Raw genomic sequence first — 19,254 nt, 5'->3', positions numbered from 1 at the left:
CCTGGCTGGAGGTGGTTGCAGCAATCCAGGTGAAAATGATGATGGCTGGGGTAGAGTGTGAGTGGTGCAGGTGGTGAGAAAATGGTTATAAGATTCTGAATATATTTTAAAGCTAGAACTGACATGATTCTGCCTTGCATGGCTCCATGGTTTTTGGCTCAAATAACTGAAAAAATGGAGTTTCCATTTATTAAGATGAGGAAAGCTATAGAAGGCATAGATTTAGAGGAAAAAATCAGGATTCCGATTTGGACATGTGAGTTTGAGATGCTTATTAAATATCCACTTGGTCTTGGGTAAGCAGTTGGATATACAAGACAGGATTTTAGGATAGAGTTTTAAAATGTCTATTGTTCCTATTAATGAATCCCTTATTTTAACTTTGAGGAAGAAAAGGTGGGAAAATAATTGTATTCAGTCAAGGCCATGTGTGTTATTAAAACTTTTAAGTTCCTAAGATTAGGCATTATGTCATATTCATCATATATATTCCAGCATTTAGCAGACTGCTTGGTACATAGAAGGTACTCAGTGTATGATTGTTGAACACTGAGTCAGTCAGAGAAGAGATGAATGACTAAGTGAGAAGAAAATGATTTGACAAGTGTGGACCCACCTGGCAGATGGGGGATGGGAAAGAATTCTCCCCTAGTTACTTGGGGACCCACGGTTCTCTTTTTATTAACTAATTAAAAAAAATTATACGACTAGTATATAAAGAAATAAATTCAAACTGTATAGAAGTATATAAAGTGAAAATAAAAATTCTCCCTCCTTATTCACTTTAATGCCCAGTTCCATTCTCTAGAAATAGAGGAAGAAATTTCCTGTGTGTACTATAAACATATTCTCCCTACCTGTCTGTTTTTTAACAAAACAAACATAAATGGATCTTACATATTGTTCTGTAGCTTGCTTCCCCCCTCATCTTGGCAGTGTACCTTGGACAACTTTCCTTGTCAGTATATAGTATGTGTAGGTCTGCATTAAGAGAGGCAGCATAGTGTAGTGATTAAAAACAAGGATTCTCGAGCCAGACTAAGCTCAAAGCCTGGCTCACTATTTACTACTTGTATGACCTTGGAAAGTTATGTAACTTTTTTTGTGCCTCCATTTCCTTATCTATAAAATAGGGATGATAATAATGACCTTCCTCACAGGGTTGATGTGAGGATTAAATAGTTGAGATATGTAAAGCACTTAGAAAAATCCTGGTACATGGTAAATGCTATGTAGGTATTTGCAAATATTCTTACTATTTTTTTTTAGTAGATACAGAGTATTTGTTGTGCAGATTTACCATAATTTATTGGGCCACTCCCCTATTAATTGGTGTTTAAATTTTTCTGGTACTTTTACCTATATGTCTTTGTGTATTTTAGGGTTTTTTTGAGAACTATTTGTAGGACAGATTTCTTGAAGCAGAATTGCTGGGCTGAAAGATGATCTTGATCATTGGTCCAGTAATATTTTATTGTACATATTAAATTAAAGTTCTAATTCTGGTCAAGCAAATTTAACGAATTTTCTTTGCAATCTTGCAGAAAACCAATAGATTAAAAAATGACGAGAGACAAAGAGTGAGTTTTTGTTAAACCTTATGAATTGCTGTTTTCATAGTGGGAAATAAGTAATGCCTGCAATTGTATATGCTTCATTGGGCCTCAGAAAGGTGTCATTTATATTTTTAAAGTGTTAACTGTAAAGATGTTAGGTATTTTTTATTTATATTATGTGAGTTAACAATAACAGGTTTCTTTAGGGTTACTGTTTTTAATGTCACAATAATAATGTTGACATTTGTGTAAGTTTGTTTATTAGGCCTGATCTTAACTCTACAGAAAGGAAAACCCACTCTGCTTTAGTGGGTGAGAAACTTCACAGGGAATAATGTATTCTTATAAGTTATGTGATTTTCATGATTTTTAATTTAAAAAAAGTATATGATAGGACCAAATTTTATTTCTTTAGCTTGATATCGAGCATTAAATTTAACTGGGCACCCTGCAAAGAGTGGAGAAGAGCTAAGAGTTTTTTTCTTTCTTGAAAATGTAGAGTTTTATAATTCATGTTAAGGTACTTGTTTAGGCTAGGGACAAATTCCATAAAGAAAGTGCCAACAGTCACATTTAGAAATTTTATCTAATAATGAAAAGAATGGAAATTAAATAAGATGCCGTATTTGATTAATCAAATTGGTAAACTTGCTAATATCCAATATAAGCAAGTTGCTTTGAAGATGGCATTAATACGCATTGCTTATAGGAGTGGATTCTGGTACAACCTTTCTGTAAAGCAGTTTAACAACACATTTCAGAAGCATTAAAAGTATCTATGCTTCTTCATCTAGTATTTTCATTTCTGGGATTCTGTCCTAATGAAATAATCAGAGACGTCAAGTATTTGTATGTAAAAGTATATATTATTTTAATTCTTCAAATAGTAAAAGACTGGAAGCAACTTCAATGTCCAACAATAGAGGAACATTTAAATATATCGTAAGATCTATCACGTGGATATGCTATATAGCCATTCGAGTTCATAGTCTCATGAAAATTAGAAAATATTTATGATATGAGGTTAGTCGTGAATAAAAAGACTGAAAATAAACGTGCTGATGGTTAATAGTGTTTATGAGTGATTTGTGTATTCTGATTTTTTTCTGTTTTCCTTGTTATTTTCTGTATTTAAAATTTGTCTTACAATAAACCCATATATTTGTTTTAAAATAGAAGGTGTGACCAAAAATAAAGATGATATTAACATGAATAGACCTTTTTCCTTGAAGGTTTTCAAAAAATTTGTAAAGATGTCATCTTTTTATAACCCACTTTAATAAATAATTACTTAATACCTATTATTTTACATGCTAGACAGAATCCTCTTCCTGCAGTTGTGAAGACCCTGCAGTTTGGTAATGGAGACAATAAAAGCATAAAAGTAACATCACTATAAACTGGAATGTTGTAAATGTCCTAAGAGGGATGAAGTGGTATAGAGGATTCAGAGAAGATAGGAGTTGTATCCAGTGAGGGGATGCAAAAAAATTGGTAAAATAAAACAAATTTTCAAGGACCTTCAACAATGGGTAGGATTTTGACAAGAAGATATTGGGGAAACTAATAGGGAAGAAAATTCTAAGTGGTAGGTATAGTTTGAGGAAAAGCCCAGCATGGGTTATACATGGAGAAATCCAATTCAGATGAATTGTGTAGTAAGTTGAGGGAGAGGACCAATTCATGGGTTGATACCATATAACTGAGGGGTTCAAATGCCTCTGTGGAGTTGGTACATCATTCAGTAGGTGGAAGGGATTTGGGTTCTTGAATGGAGAAATGACATGATAACATCCGTGCTAAAATGGAAGATTAATTGGGCAGCGGTTAGTCTGATAGAGTGATACAGGAAGGACTTGAAGTAGCGATCTAGTTGTGGCTCTAACATTATTCGAAGAAACAGAGTGGTTAAAGGAATTGAAAGGAGGAAGACTGGTAGAACCATTATGGGTAGATCTTCTCGGACTTGGAAACTTGTCACATGTAAAAAGAACAAGGGAGAGAAAATAATCCAAGTTTGGTCCAAAGTTTTTGTGCTAGAGTGGCTTGGAAGTCAGAAAGAGGAGGCAATTTTGGAGGCAAAAATAAAGAATTTAAGCACATTGAATTTTAGATTTCAGCAACTCATTCCGGTAGACTTTGCCTAAGAATAGTGAAGCTTCTGCAGGAACTTTTGCAGGTCGGGTGTCTTGCCGATCACTGAAAACTTTACAGCTACAGATACTGTTTACTCTGTGATGGCACATTTCCTTCTGATGAGTTGTCATCTGAGTTAACAAGCATTGACTGAGTGCCTGTCATGTCCTGCACACCGTCTAGGGAGTAGATATACAACGATGAAAAAGACTTGGTCCTGTCCTCACAGTAGTCACCATCTAGGAGAATTGAAAACAACACGTCATGTTTTATTTGGATTGTATACAAGAGTCCCAGCTTCAGGTTCGGACATTATTCTTAGTGTGCCATAATAGAGGTGTTTGCGATAAGAGGAATGGGGTTATTGTTGTCAAAAGACTAAAAAAGGTGGAATCAGTGCATAGCTTCTTTTGTGAATGAGTTTCAAAGCCATATATGAATCCTAAAACTTTAGTTTGAATATGGGGAAATAGGAAACTCCGAATATAATCTAGTGAGGACAGAAAGTTAGCTAAGAAAAAATGAGAGGGAGAAGTCAAACACCATAATGTCCTATAGCACTAATTATTGTCAAAGTGGGAGAAAACCGTTAACTAGGTCACTGAAGAGGGGCTGTATCAGTACCCTAGGATTAATATTATGACAAGTACTCTTTATTGAGCATTTACTCTATGCTAGGCACAAGTATCGGGTGCTTTATCTGTTTATTGAGTTCTTCTAAATGAAATGAAATATGAAGTAAAAAAAGATTTTTTGGATGCTTCCATTGACCTTTTTATACATACAATTGACTGTCACTGATTATTACCCTTAAGATTTAGTATTTCCTTTGGTATTTGATGTTTAATAATGACATTAAAAATATGCTGAAAAAAATTGCCTTCTCAATGTTAATAGAGGGATTCATTTTTAACACACTGTTTCCCATTTTTGGAAACTACAGTTACATCTTCACAAAGTATGCTTCTGCAATTACTGTTTTTAAGATTTCTGGATCAAATTTAACTATTCTTTCTTTTTATAATACTCTTTCTAATCAGTAGAGCTTTGGTAGGTTTTTGATACTTATTATAGTTTATTTATTCAAAGATTCTAATTAGCAAAAGAGATTGAGTTTTTAATGGTTAAAACAAAAGAAAAATAAGATGAAATAACTATCTAACGTATTGCTGGTAAAATATTGGAGTATTTCTTGTTTATTTGATCTCTATATTTGTGAAATTGATTTATATACGTTTCTGATATATATCAGAATACCGAATCCCAATTACAATAGCTTGCCTCAATAATGGCTGCCCAGTTAATTTTCCTCAGTTGCTTTACTTGCTCTTAATACCACACATGATATATATGGGGAAGGGAGAAAATGGGGAAAATGTTACTAGTATGTCATTTATAATAGTATAATTATATACCAGATGCCGCATCTCCTTGCTGATCCTGGGCTGGGGCATTTTCAGAATGGAATAATGTTGATTTTTTTCCCCACTGTAGTATACAATTTTAAGCAGCACTTATTTGTATATTTCCGTTTGACCAAGGGGTCATACTTGAAAAAATTATTACATAAACAAATCAGAACATAATCAGATGTTTCTAAAACTAAATTATATTTAACTTTAAAGCAGAATTTTACTTGTATTTCATACTAGTATTTATTGTAACTGTTTTCCCTTCAAAGTAAGAAATAGGTTGTCCTTTTTTTTTTTTATTAAAGATTTTATTTTTTTCCTTTTTCTCCCCAAAGCCGCCGGGTACATAGTTGTATATTCTTCATTGTGGGTCCTTCTAGTTGTGGCATGTGGGACACTGCCTCAGCATGGTTTGATGAGCAGTGCCATGTCCGCACCAAGGATTTTAACCAATGAAACACTGGGTCGCCTGCAGCGGAGCGTTCGAACTTAACCACTCGGCCACGGGGCCAGCCCCTAGGTTGTCCTTTTAAAGATAATTGTTATCGGGAGATATGGTTGAAACTATACTTACCAGTCGGCAATAACAAGAAGGCATTTTATTAAAATGCTTGTCTTACACCAGACTTGATATTAATGGTTATTATTGACTTGCCTTTGATTGATTATTAGAATATTAGATACTAGAATATTAATATTAATAATATTCTAATATTGATACTAGAATATTAAAATTTTGTTTTTCTAATGGCTTCAATAAGTAACCACTAATTTGGGGATCTTAAAATTTTTTTTTGGTTATACTTGTTCACAGGTGGCAAACTCTGGTCATATATCAGTAAATTTCTAAACAGAAGTCTTGAAGAAAGCTTTGACATCGAGGAAGTGAAAAAATCTACACTTAGTAAAGTTCACCTGCAACAGCCGACTTCTGGTCCTCGGGACAGCAGCAGCTTTGAATCCAGAGGAAGTGATGGTGGAACCATGCTTAAAGTTCTGCCCTTGAAGACTAGTCTTACTCCAAGCTCTCAAGAGGATAGCTACCAAGATGATGATGGCCAAGATAGCTCTCCAAAATGGCCAGATTCTGGCTCAAGTTCAGAAGAAGAATGTACTACTAGTTATTTAACATTATGCAATGAATATGGGCAAGAAAAGATTGAACCAGGGTCATTGAGTGAGGAGCCTTTCATGAAGACTGAAGGGATTGGTGTTGATACCAAAGCTATTGAAAGCTTCCCGGCATGCCTTGCTCCTGACAGCGACAGCCCTAGCACACAGCTGATAGCTCACGAGCTAAAGTTCTTCCCTGGAGATGATGGCCTAGAAGCAGTTAGTTCTCCAGGAACATCAGATTCCCTCAGTAGATCTAAAAACAGCCCCATGGAATTCTTTAGAATAGACAGTAAGGATAGCACTAGTGAACTCCTAGGACTTGATTTTGGAGAAAAATTGTATAGTCGAAAGTCAGAGCCTTTGAAACCATTTTTCACTCTTCCAGATGGAGACAGCACTTCCAGGAGTTTTAGTATTAGTGAAAGCAAGGTAGAGTTGATAGCTCAGGACACCATTAGCAGGGGCTCAGATGATTCAGTCCCAGTTATTTCTTTTAAAGATGCTGCTTTCGATGATCTCAGTGGTCCAGATGAAGGAAGGCCTGATCTTCTTGTAAATCTACCTGGTGAATTGGAGCCACCAAAAGATGGTGCAGCAATGGGACCTACTAAATTTGTACAGACTAATATAGGCATAATGGAAAGTAAACTATTGGAAGCCCCCGATGTTTTATGCCTCAGGCTTAGTACGGAACAGTGCCAAGCATATGAAGAAAAAGGCACAGAGGAATTGAGTGATCCCTCTAGGCCTAAATCCCATAGTTTAACAGAGAAACACTATGCACAGGGCGAGCTTGGGATGTTATTTGCAGCAGCTGTTGATCACTGTAGTTCAGGAGACAGGTCTTTGTTACACAGCTCAGATCCTAAGTTTCAAGGGCTTGGAGTGGTTGCATCGGCTGTAACTGCAAACAGCACAGAAGAAAGCTTATTCCATATTTCTAACCCACTCTCAGGTGCTAATGAGTATAATGCAAACACGGAGACTTTAAAAACTGAAGAAGTATTGCTGTTTACAGATCAAACTGATGATTTGGCTAAAGAGGAACCGACTTTATTCCAGAGAGACTATGAGACTAGGGGAGACAGTGGGTTAGCACTACAAGGAGACAAGGAAATACATCACATTTTTGAGGACCTTGATAAAAAATTAGCACTAAACTCCAGGTTTTACATCCCAGAGGGCTGCATTCAAAGATGGGCAGCTGAAATGGTGGTAGCCCTTGATGCTCTGCATAGAGAGGGAATTGTGTGCCGCGATTTGAACCCAAACAACATCTTATTGAATGATAGAGGTCAGGAACTTTTGCAAATGCATTTCTTTTTATTCGCTGTTGCTTCCAATTAACTGAGTAGGCGTTTTATCTTGTAATTAGTATCTTCATTTCCTGTCTAGAGCTTCATTATCAGTGCAGCAAATTCACCCCCAGTAATAGCTTCTAGTACTTAATGATGCCATTATTCTTAATGATACTGTTTTTAGCTACAAAAGGAGTAATTACAGTTCACTTCTGCAGAAAATGGAAGAGAAAAATGTTTTGATTTCTCCTGTCGTTTTGTTTTTAGGACACATTCAGCTAACGTATTTTAGCAGGTGGAGTGAGGTTGAAGATTCCTGTGACAGCGATGCCATAGAGAGAATGTACTGTGCCCCAGGTTAGAGCAATCTCCTAAAATGTTTCACTTAAAAAAGTAGTTCGGCAGCTCTCATTTCTTTATAGAAGTTGTATTTTTCACTAGTAGTTCACATATGTGTTGGATTTGATTGTCTTTTTAACTCTTCAAAAAAGAAAATTGGGAGTTAAAACCATTATGTAATCCATAGTTATATATGTGTATGTATATGTGTGTGTGCGTATTTGTTGTTGTTAAATGAGTAAATGTTGAGTTAAATGAGTCTATACTTTTCTTGGAACTGTCAATGAATTCTGTCTTTGAAATGTCTTAACTTCTTAGTGTTTAGAAGGACCTTTAAATACCCTGAACCTTTAAATGGAGAGAGCTGACTAAAAGGGTAAGATTCCTAAGGCTAAAAATGGATAAAATGCAGAATTAAAGAAAATACAGTGTTGTAACTTTACTGTTGAGCCAACCTGGCATTTTAGAGCAGATTTTAAAGAGTTCTTTCTATATTTGACCAGTTTTAGGAAGTATGTTCTTTTTGTTTTAAAATAGTCTATTTAGCCAAGTATTTGACACAGAGGTTTCTCTTACTCTATTTACTGTATAGTCTTTATTTTCTAAAAAGTAGAGATTTATTTCTGGGGGTGTTAGATCCTTTGTTGATAATTACAGGTCGCTGAGGCATCTGAATTGGATTTGAGTTAGTTTCTCTCTGTCTCAGTGCAGATGGGGCTGTATTTGAATTCAAAGTCCCTTCACCTTTTGCCTAGTGTTCAGCCTCTTTGGATGGCCAAAGTTGTTTCACTCGTCACCCCTCTGGCTTGCAAAGGAGGTTCAAGCTGATTATATTGACATGATCTGCTTAGTTGTTGATTAATACAGTATTTAATGCTTACTAGCTAACCACCATATTATTGATGCTAACATTGTTTCCCTGCATCTTGGGAAATGATTATAATTAGGATCAAAAGAAGTATATTGTTTTTAGTTACAACCTAAATTGTTAAGATTTCTGTATTGGGGAATAGCAACGTGTTTCAACCTACAAAGCAAATATCCTAAAACTATTTCCTGAAAACAATGATTTGGATTTTCTTCTTACTTATACTCTTTCTTCTTTCTTCCCCCAAATTAGAGCTGTTTGATTTCATTTCTTCCTAGGGGCAATAGAACATGCCTACATTTTTTGTTTGTCTCAAATTTAGATAATGTTATGCTGTTTTTTTGAAACCTTATTAGTATGATTTAGTTAATGGGATAACAAAAAAAATTTCATAGTGAAAATCACTTTATTATGTTATCTGGTTCTTTTTTATCTTTATTTTTTAACAGACCCTCCCTCTTTTCTAATTTGATAAAAAATAAATCTTAATGTGGCCAGCCCAGAGGTGTAGTGGTTAGGTTTGTGTGCTCCACTTTGGCAGCCCAGGAGTCTCAGGTTTGGATCTTGGGTGTGGACCTATGCACCGCTTGTCAGGCTATGCTGTGGCAGCGTCCCACATGCAAAATAGAGGAAGATTGGCACGGATGTTAGCTCAGGGCTGATCTTCCTCAGCAAAACGAAACAATAAAACCCCCCCCAAAACTCCCCACAAAACATCTTAGGTACCAGTGTACAAAAATATGTATGTTAATTATAATGAATTTGGAGGTTTTAGGATCAAAATTAAATGTGAGAGTTCTTTTAAATGAAACCTGTTAAATCCTGAAGTCAAGTGCAGTATAAACCTCACATCAAAACCAAATGTTTATGGGGCGTGTTAATGTTTATAACTGACTCCTTATTTACTATTCTTATTGTCACTTGCCTACTGGAAACTCTGTAGGCTTGTCCTTTGGCATTCTAGCAGACTGTTTTTCTTTAGTTCAAAGTGCAGTCATATTTACTTTAACATCCGTAGCATATTGACCTCCTAAGAGTTTTAGTATATGTGGAACAAAACCATACTACGTTCATCAACAGATGCACAGTTTCAATTTTGTATACTGAAATACTGAGTTTAATCCAGACCAGTTTCCAAGTTCTAATTTTTAAGCCTTTTCCCAGAAATCACAATTCTCATAGCTTACCAGCAGGTGGCAGTCTACCATTAATGGATCTTTACTGTCATCTTCCAGGTTGTCCTTCACTAACATTTGGAAAAAGCTGCAGTCTGAAGAAGGGCTTTGTGTTAATTATTTGCATGAAACAATTGTACTTTCAAGCTTTGTGAGTTGCAAAAGTGTTCTAGTATAGTGGCATGCATTGGACAATGTGAGAAGTCTCTTCATTCCTTGGGCCTATTAATTTGTTTTATCAACAGGATAAAACAAAACCAGTAATGGCCTTAACTGAAAAGTAACGCTAGTGTTCTGATTTAGATGAGCTTAAACCTGGAGAGTTGCAGAACTCAGTTGTCTGTGTACTCCGGCCCCTTGTTTACAATGCAAGAGGAATTGGAGCAAACATTTGTAAATTACTGTTTGTCTTGAAACTGAATAGCAGTGATACTGATGAAAACTACAAGTAGGCTTTTCTCCTCTTCTCAAAGGAGTGGGAGCAATGATAATAAGCTAATATTTCAACGCTTAAAAGTAACAACTCAATGAATACCTGGGGACATAGAGTACTTAGTCATCTTTTGATCTATCCTTAGAAACGCTATGTGTTGAAGTAATTCTCCCCCTACATCCCCCCTGCCCTCCCATTTCCGAACTCTAACCTTAGTGTTATTGTCCAAGTAACTCTAAAGCATGTTAAGCAGCTGATGTTTGGTTAGAAAGTAAGTTGTCACAAGATTATGATGAGAACGATTCACTTCTGTTTAAACAGCATGCAACCTCTACCCCTACCACTCCTCCCTCCTGGGAATCCTTATCACATATTTGTCCTAAAAACATTATCCACCTGCCCTGTACTTTATAATATCAGCAATGTATCTTTTTATCTTGTGGATGATGTGCCTTTATATTTTGAGAAAAATTTCCAGTAACAGATTCGATTTATATGGACAGAAATTTGAGCAAATGCCAGACTAGCAGGGGGGCCATTATTCTACTCTATAAATAAGTTTAAAAAAGAAAAAACACACACACAGAAACCTGTGAATCAACATGTTTTGGTCTAATTGAGGGGAAAAGCAAGATAGATAAATTTTGAAATGCAAATGATCACCTTCTGTTATTTAAGTTTAGTTTCTGCCAAATTTGTGATCTTAGATTTTAAAAAGTGACAGTCATTTCAACAATGTACACTACCAAGGACGTCCAATATTCACAAGTTTCTACAACAAAACGAAGAACTTTTTTTAAAAAGTTGCCACGTTTTTTACATTAAAGAAAACAAATCCAACAACAAAAAGACAAAAACGATGGAGCTTTCTCTGTCTACATCTGTGAAAAAGCCAGTAAATAAATGGCTGCAGCTGCAGGCCCATCAAGAGGGTCTTGAGAATACGAATTCACTGATGAAACCCAGCCCTGTTTTCAAAGTAGAAGCCATTCCTTTTAGGTTCACTTTGTATCCTTAGATTATCTAGGATGATTCTCTAGAAAGGTTTTATTTTAAATAAACATCATTTGTGGTAAATGGGTACCTTTCATACCAGAAAAACACCGGATGGAGTTCAGGAAGAGAAAAGGCAAAGAAATAGTTCCCAAAGTAGGAATAGATTGTGTGGCATGACATTATAAATATAACACTGTCTAGTTTCCATTTTAGGAGACTTTCAGATGCTTTATTAATTTAGATAGGTTCTCCTATTTTTTGTTGTGAGAGATTATAGAATAACAACTGGAGTAATTGGTTATTCTTCTCTAGAGGACTTCCTTGTAGTTACTCTGATTTTATTTCTAATTGTACATGCACACTTGCACATACACACACACAGGATTTTATGTGCTTTGTCATTGGAGCTATTAATTTATCATAATTTAGAATAAATTTTTGTTACAGCATTTTAAGTATAAAGGAAAAATAAAATGTCCAGAAAGTATTTTTTCTTTTACCAGTATTTTTTTCTTAGCAGTCTTGACTCTCCTCATAAAAAAGCAGCTAGAAAATAGAACCTATAATATTAAGCAAATAAAATACAAAAGACTGTATTTGAAAGTTTAATATGCAATCTAAGACAAGTGAGTAAAATTGTTTATATGTTAGTTATTATGCTAATATAATAATCACTTAAGTTTCCCATTCCAGTCTTAACAAGTTGATGTGGTACCCTATCAGTGTGTGTCCTTCACCTTTATTTTCCACCCCATTATAAGCCTTTATAAATGCTTGAAATTTACATTGATATTTCTCATTGAATACTTTTCATACTTGAGTATGTATAGGTGAATATGTGTGTAAATTGAAGAAGTCCAAAATGCTTTTCACTGCAGTCCAATCTCCACGCTCCCAGATGTCAAATGACAGCTTTGCTTCCTCTCTTAGGCGATTTCACACTTGGAAACAGCTCACAGCTGACGGTGGAAAGTGAAACATAGAAAAATCATGCTGAAAACTATCTGCAAAATTCAGTTTTAGAGCATGACATTTATTTACTACCACTCTTTGCTCTTCTGGCCTGACTGTATCAAATAGTCCATGAATATATTTTTTGGGGGGTCGTCTCCCCTGCTCTTCTCCATAAACATGTTTTACTTGCGATTTGTTGCTTTTTAAGCATGGTGCTCTATGTGATAGTTAGGTATTTGATAATTAAATCTAAGATTCAGACCAGGGATGGTTTAAAAATATCATGAGGCCATCATAAGTTTAAGTTTTAGAATATTAGGGTGGAATTGAGAATTACCGAACCTTGATATTTATCCCACATCAGCCATGAACTCATTGCATGACCTTGGGCAAGTTATTTAAGACTTTGTAGGCCTTAATTTACCATTAGTAGAATAGATTTGTTGAGTATAAAAAAGATCACAGATGTCAAATCATCTAATAACCTTCTTACACAAAATTTAGTCTAAATTCAAGTCCATCTTATTAAGGCAAGAATTTTTTCCTCCAAGGATAAATATTGGTTTCTGGTCTAACATTAGTAGGGTTAAAAGAATTCTTTTACTTGAAGGACTTCTTAAGTATGTATTTTTACTCATTTATAGTGTTTTTACATAAAGTGTATAATGTAGAAATGAGGAATTTATAGAAAATATTTTCATTTAGAGGAAAAAAGCCAAGACAACTTGTGAGTAGGGTGAAATTTGAATGCCGAGATTCTCAAAAAACAATATTGTTTAAAGAAGAAAGAATCATTTAGATCTGAGAATTTTTAGGTTCTGGGTAACTTTGCTAAGCATGAGGAATCTAATCTTAGGAATGCAAAATTGATGAAGAAAGCAAATGAATATAGGTGTATATTTTGAAATAGTAATGATATAAAGAGGAAACATGGCTCTTCCTGGTGTAGTGTGCCCCCCCCCCCCCGCCAAAGAGAAGGAAGAGAAAGGCAAGAGGGAGCTGTAGAGATAATTTTAAAAGAGTAAAATATTTGTGGTTAATATTTAAACATTATGTTTCAAACAGTAACTCTTTTGTTTGATTTACCTTTAAGCGAAACTTCAACAGTAGCTCCCTTGTACATAATAAACATTTTAATGTTTTCCTTGAATGAATAGCAAGTACTTTTAATCTTTTGCCTTTAGTTCCTGTTGTCAGAAAAACTAAATCTATATCTTCTTTGAGAGAACCAGTAACTTTTCAGGTTTGCCATAGAATAGAGAAATTTTACACTGAGGAGAATTCCCTGATGCATTTCACTCCTATGTAGTAATGAAGCTTGTGCCGTGAGTATAGAGCTGTGTTAGGATAAGGAGAAAGAGCTTCAAGTCGACTCAAGTCTTACCTTGTCCAGGCAAGGCCCTGTGGTGGAAGGAAGGTTAAAGGGTTGCTTTATACAGGTCTCAGGGTCTGGAATCTTGGGATTCGTCCCTAAAAGATACATCCTGGAGCCCTCACAACCTCCCTAATGATGGGCCGGTCACCTTCACCTTTGCGTTAAGGTCACTCCATGTTGAAATAGGCTCCTTCTGAAATCGTACTTCTCATCCAGCCAGAATGTGATTTGTCTCTAGTGGTGGGAATGAGACAGAGTAAGAATAAAGTGTTCAGTCCCTGTTATTTGGCACCTTAGTGAATAACACATTAGCTCTTCTCAAGAGAAGAAATTCTTCAGCTGTTAGAACTAGAGAATTTATAAGGGTGAAAGAATTGATACAGTATTTTATCTCTTCTGTATGAAAACATTCTCTCTGTGCATTTCATAATACTACCTGATACTGGAGAGTGGGGGTTTTACCTCAAACTTCAGGTTATTAAAAGGAAGTTAATTTTAACCTGTTTACTCCAAACCTTTTTCTTTATGATCTTGGACAAATTTATTTTTTAGAAGAGGAACAAGAGACTGGATACTTGTAGTTTTAAGTAATGGCTGCATTGTAATGCTTCTTAATTTTCGGGTCTAGATTGATATTTGGCAATTATTCAGTTAATTGGCCTCACCACCATATCGTAAAGAAGAAAGTGAACTATCTTTTACTTCTGATATTCAACAAAGAAGATGTAATGCTGAGTTACACATCATGTACCAGAACTATTGCCCAGCTACTCTGACCAAATCATCAGTTTCTATTCCGTGTAAAATCTTGTCAGTTTGAATCTCCATGAAGTAACCAGGGCTTACTCCTTCTAAGCAATTATTCACAAATACTTTCTTCAAACAAATGATTAAAAATGCTAAGGTTTTAAAAAATTGATGATAAAGCAAATAGAATTCCTGATGTTCCTTTAATAGCAATGCCTGTAGCTCTGCCTGCCGAACACAGCAACAGAGCAGCGGAGAGAGACAGAGAACTGTGTCTGTCATTTTCACAATTTTCAGTTAGCCTTTTTCTCATCAATCAACTTTAATGGCTTTGGTTGGGTAACACTGTGACACCCGATGGCTATTCAGAATGGAGTTGTTGTGATATGATCAATGGAAAATGGAGCATGCTGTTGGTTTTTTTCCTACGAGAAATGCAGGGAGAGAGAGAAAGCAAGATTGTATAGAGCTCAGAATTATAATTATAGTCAGTCAACCAGAAGTCATATGGTAGTTACTCATTTCTTATTTTATCTCACAAGAAAACGGTATAGTAATGATAACTATAAACTCCCTTGAACAAGTAATTCTTGGCTCTGGAATGCTGAATAAGTTAAATGAAGGAGTTTTGACCCAAGTTGTGCAGATAATTGCAGGAAAACTCAGAACATGGTTGCCAGGTCACCACGACAACAAGAAATTCAGAGCTGGGTAGTGGGAGAAAAGCAGAATTAGGTATTTTGCAAGCCTAGCTTGAATTAGCTGAGCGTGGTGTGTACTTACATCCAAGTCCCAACGATACAAAAGGCCCAGGGTTTCAGATAACTAAATTACCTGAAAACCAACTGAATTAATGTGGTGGTGGCAGGAAGCAAGGCTAGAGCCTGGGATGAGCCAAGAAAGCAAGGGTGTGAAAGGTGGAGCAGGGCAGTATCTCTCCCATCTCCTGTGCACTGTGGAGAAGAGCAGAGACCCCACTGCTGAGGACTCCTCTCTCTGGAACGTGCTGGCCTCTGTCATTGGTCTTCTCTAGATAATCCTCTAACGAATTAGAGTGATGTGATATTGGTGACTTTTAAACGGTTCACGTGCCCTACTCGATGAATATGACATTTGAATAATCAATTGCGTACAATGTTGGAGGACTTTACGGAACGTGGAACAGATAATTGGGCAGCCAATATTTTCTGAAATAGTATAAAATAAGAGAAAAGGAGCAAAAGGCCCATTTGAAAGGATGGCCTAGGAAATGCAAATTCCAGGCTCTAATTAGTCTGTCACTCTGAGAATTAAGATCTTCTGCCTCAGAGACGTGAGACCTTAGGCAAGTAAGTTTCTTCTGTCCAAATTACCTCATTTCAAATACACGATCTCCAAGCAGTTGTCTACCTTCAGACTTTTAAACTTCGATAATTTATAGGTATTAGAGGAACAATCCAAACCTGAAATTAAAGTGAGGTTTTATTCTCAGAGTTGCTATGGCTTTTAGTTTTGCATTCAGTTGTAGCATTTTATCTTGCTGTTTGTGGAAACTTTAAAAACTGTGTCTCTATATCAAAATAATACCCTTGGGAAAACTAGGTAGTATATTTGTCCTACAATGCACTTCAATGAATTTGTTTTTGATGACACTTAAAAAAATTTCTAACTGATACTAGTTATCCCACCAGACCAGCTGCTGAACATTATAGCCAGCTTACACATTTGTAATACATTTCATGTAACGGTGTGCCTGAATTCCTTACACTAGGCAGAGGCAGGGGAAACCTTGAGTTATCCCTCACTCCTGTCTTCTTCCTGCTCCCAGGCCTTTTCAGCTTTTTTTCCTCGTCACATGCCCTCTGTGCCAGAGCAAACTCTAGCGGTCGTTGGGTTCTCCAGAGGGGAGCACTGGAACTTGGCCACTCCACCACTCCCCTTTAAGCATCTCTTGCCTAGACTACTGCAGTCATCAACTGACTGACCTCCATTCTCACCCTGCTCTAATCTGTGCTTCATCCAGCAGCCAAAGTATGCTTGTTCACAACTTTCTAGCCTACCACATGTAAAAGCGTAAAAGGACTTGAGGTAGATCTCTCTACTTAATGGGGCTTAAAGAAAATGAATGTGATGAGGTCTTTGTAGGTATTTTGAATACCTTGAATGAACAGTGCTACAAAACACAAAATGGTTTTATTTATTCAACAAACATTTATTAAATGCCTTCTCTGTCACAATCACTGTGCCTAGAAGCTAGAAATAAAAGACATAATTGGTATAATATTGATAGTTACTTTTGAAGATTTATATGAAAAAAGAGACTACCCAAATAGAAGACATATGCAATTGGTTAACTAGGACGTTAATAGACCTTTATAAGTAAATAGTTGTATTTATAGAACTGTAATTTACCAAGCTAGCAAAAGGTATGCTTAGCTGTCCCTCTTCTCACGGTTTGGTTCCCTATATTGTTGGATACAAAAAAAAAAATGCTTTCTTCCATGTTTCTTTCTCTTTGCTCTTTAGTTATCAGCTGTAGTGGAAGACTAATGCTCAGCCCCTGCGTAGAAAATCTTTATACACAGCAAGAGCTGGTGAGAGAAATCGACTAGAATTTTGTAATTCTAGTCCCTTTCAATTAGCAACAGATGCTGCAGGGAAAGATTGTCTGTGTAGGAACACAGCACTAATGTCTCTGTGCTCTAGCTGACACGGAATGCTCATTGCAGAAGAAAGATGTTCTTTTCCTTGGTCCAAGTATGTCACTAGTGATAGATCAGATTTTTTTTTGTTTTTTACTTTTCTCTACTATCTAAGGCCGTTAATGAAGGCTCACTCCCTTGGAAGAAAGTTCACAAATTCTTGACTATTTGTAATAGCATTTTAAATTTTATTGGTCCCTTACAGAATTTATGGAGAGTTTAGTGCTTAATTTTAAGGTTTATAAGAACATGGCTCAATTTTTATTTTGTTTTATTCACAGAGGTCTCTCTTTTATTCCAAAAGTCTAATGTATTTACCTTACTTATGTTTCTTTTCTAAAAGAGAGAGTTGGAATCCATAAGGTCAGATATTTAAAGTCAAATTTTTAAAAATTATTTTGGAAAAAAATCCTGTGGCATTAGAAAATTACATTTATCCTCCCCTTTCCCCAAAGTCTATTCACTACTGATTATCATTTTGATGTATTGTATAGGTCTGTGCCTTTAAAATTTTCCGTCATTCTTATATTTAGATAAAGTGCTGTATCATTTCTGTGACAAATTCTCCCAGCATCTAAAGGTTGGTTTAATTTGACTATTACATAAACCCTTTATTTGTAACAGTTGTTACTCTTCCTTGAGTTTTAAATGACCTCTTAATAACAGTTCCACAGTTACTATAATTTTGAGAGTGAAGAGAAATGAGGCTTCTAAGATTCTATTTATTAAAAAAGTATAGTTGAGGAAAACAGTTTTGGAGAAATATTTAAGTACTTGTTCTGAATTGAAATAGAATTTCTCTATATGTGAAATTCTCTTATAAGAAAGTTCTGCACTTACTGTATTTCCTACTATATCCTGGAAGGAAGATGGTAACAACAGAACATACAGCCCGAAGGAGGTTATGGGATTGTCTCTGGAGATTTTGGAACGGGGATGGACAACTCCATTGTTAGTATTCGTAGAGGTCAGGGGAAGGCTGAGATGACCTGTGTGGGCCTCCCTTAGTGGAAAAACCTGGGAACAGAATCAAGTGTCATCAACAGTCTGAAGTTGTGCCTTAACAAATCCATCAGCAAACTAAATGTAGACTATCAGACTCCCTTGTTTATCAAGCTTCATAGCAGTAATGTCTCTTACAGAAAAGTAAATTCCGAATTTGGGATGTTGAAGGCACCAGAATTGCTTAAGATGCAAGATGATTCATTTTTAGAAAGCTTGGCCTTCATTTAAAGCTTGAGTTTGAGACACATTTTCTAGCTTTTTCCATTTTCTATGCAGTTTCCAGCATTGTTTTAGCATTATCTGTGGTTATTTTAGAGTCACGTCTTTGATAAATCCGTGTAGTTTAAACTGTATAGTCCTAAAAGTCAGGGCCTGTGCCCGTGGATAAGCCTATGCCCTGATTTCAGTAGTGCCGGGATCGCATGGTCTCTCCAGTGTCTTTCAGACGTCCTCCTTCTCATGTCTGAAAGTGTACATTTTGCTTCTTTCCCATCATTTCTTGTACATAGATACACACATTTTATGTTTTCCTGGCTTTCTGCTTTTTTGCTCCTCTCGTTATCAGAAGTGATGCTTATTATAGTCATGGTTTTGGGGTCAGGTTAGCTTTATTATTTTTGGCTATAAGAAGGAGACTTAGTAAACTCTGATTATCGTAAGGACTATAAAACTCTCTTGTTCTATGTTTTAGCAAGCCCTTTGACAATATTGGTTACCAAGGCAGCATTGTTTTTCTGAAAAATATCCTGGCTTGTTGAAAAGTGTTCTATGAGGTGTTAAACATGAGTAAAACAAAGGTAGGCAAAGCACATTTTATGTTGTGATATCTTTATTGTTTTATTTAAACTTGTTTATTCACTTGTGAAATCTGAGAGTTTGAATCATTAGTATGAATCAATAAGATTCTACATTGTGTTAGAATATGAGAATTGATGCTGCTAAAATGAGAGTTCTAGAATTTTACTAAACTATTCTCAGATGTTTGATGTCCTTAAAAGATTTTGGATGAGTTGAAATCTAATCTGGATCTGATTCTGCGTCTTCCTTATGTTAAAAGATGACAACGGTTAGGTTCAGCGATGCGGATTCATTTCGCTTGCCACCAGGTCTCTAAGGTAAAGGGAACAGTGGCTGTGTAGAGAAGGGAGAAAAGGGAAGATTGA

At 35.9% G+C, this 19,254-nt stretch overlaps 1 protein-coding gene across 14 annotated transcripts in view; it reads left to right on the top strand.

Annotated features, from left to right (window-relative positions):
* Positions 1-19,254, top strand: part of RPS6KC1 (ribosomal protein S6 kinase C1) — a 172,106-nt gene that overhangs the window by 135,050 nt on the left and 17,802 nt on the right. For all 14 annotated transcript variants that reach the window (XM_001488504.6, XM_023640738.2, XM_023640737.2 and 11 more), the window contains 2 exons: positions 5,919-7,514; positions 7,786-7,875. In XM_001488504.6, coding sequence (XP_001488554.2) covers positions 5,919-7,514; positions 7,786-7,875 — 1,686 coding nt within the window. The remainder of the gene's footprint in view (positions 1-5,918; positions 7,515-7,785; positions 7,876-19,254) is intronic.

Source organism: Equus caballus, chromosome 5, assembly GCF_041296265.1.
Source record: "Equus caballus isolate H_3958 breed thoroughbred chromosome 5, TB-T2T, whole genome shotgun sequence".
Lineage (NCBI taxonomy): Eukaryota > Metazoa > Chordata > Mammalia > Perissodactyla > Equidae > Equus > Equus caballus.
This window is presented reverse-complemented; position numbering and strand designations above follow the sequence as displayed.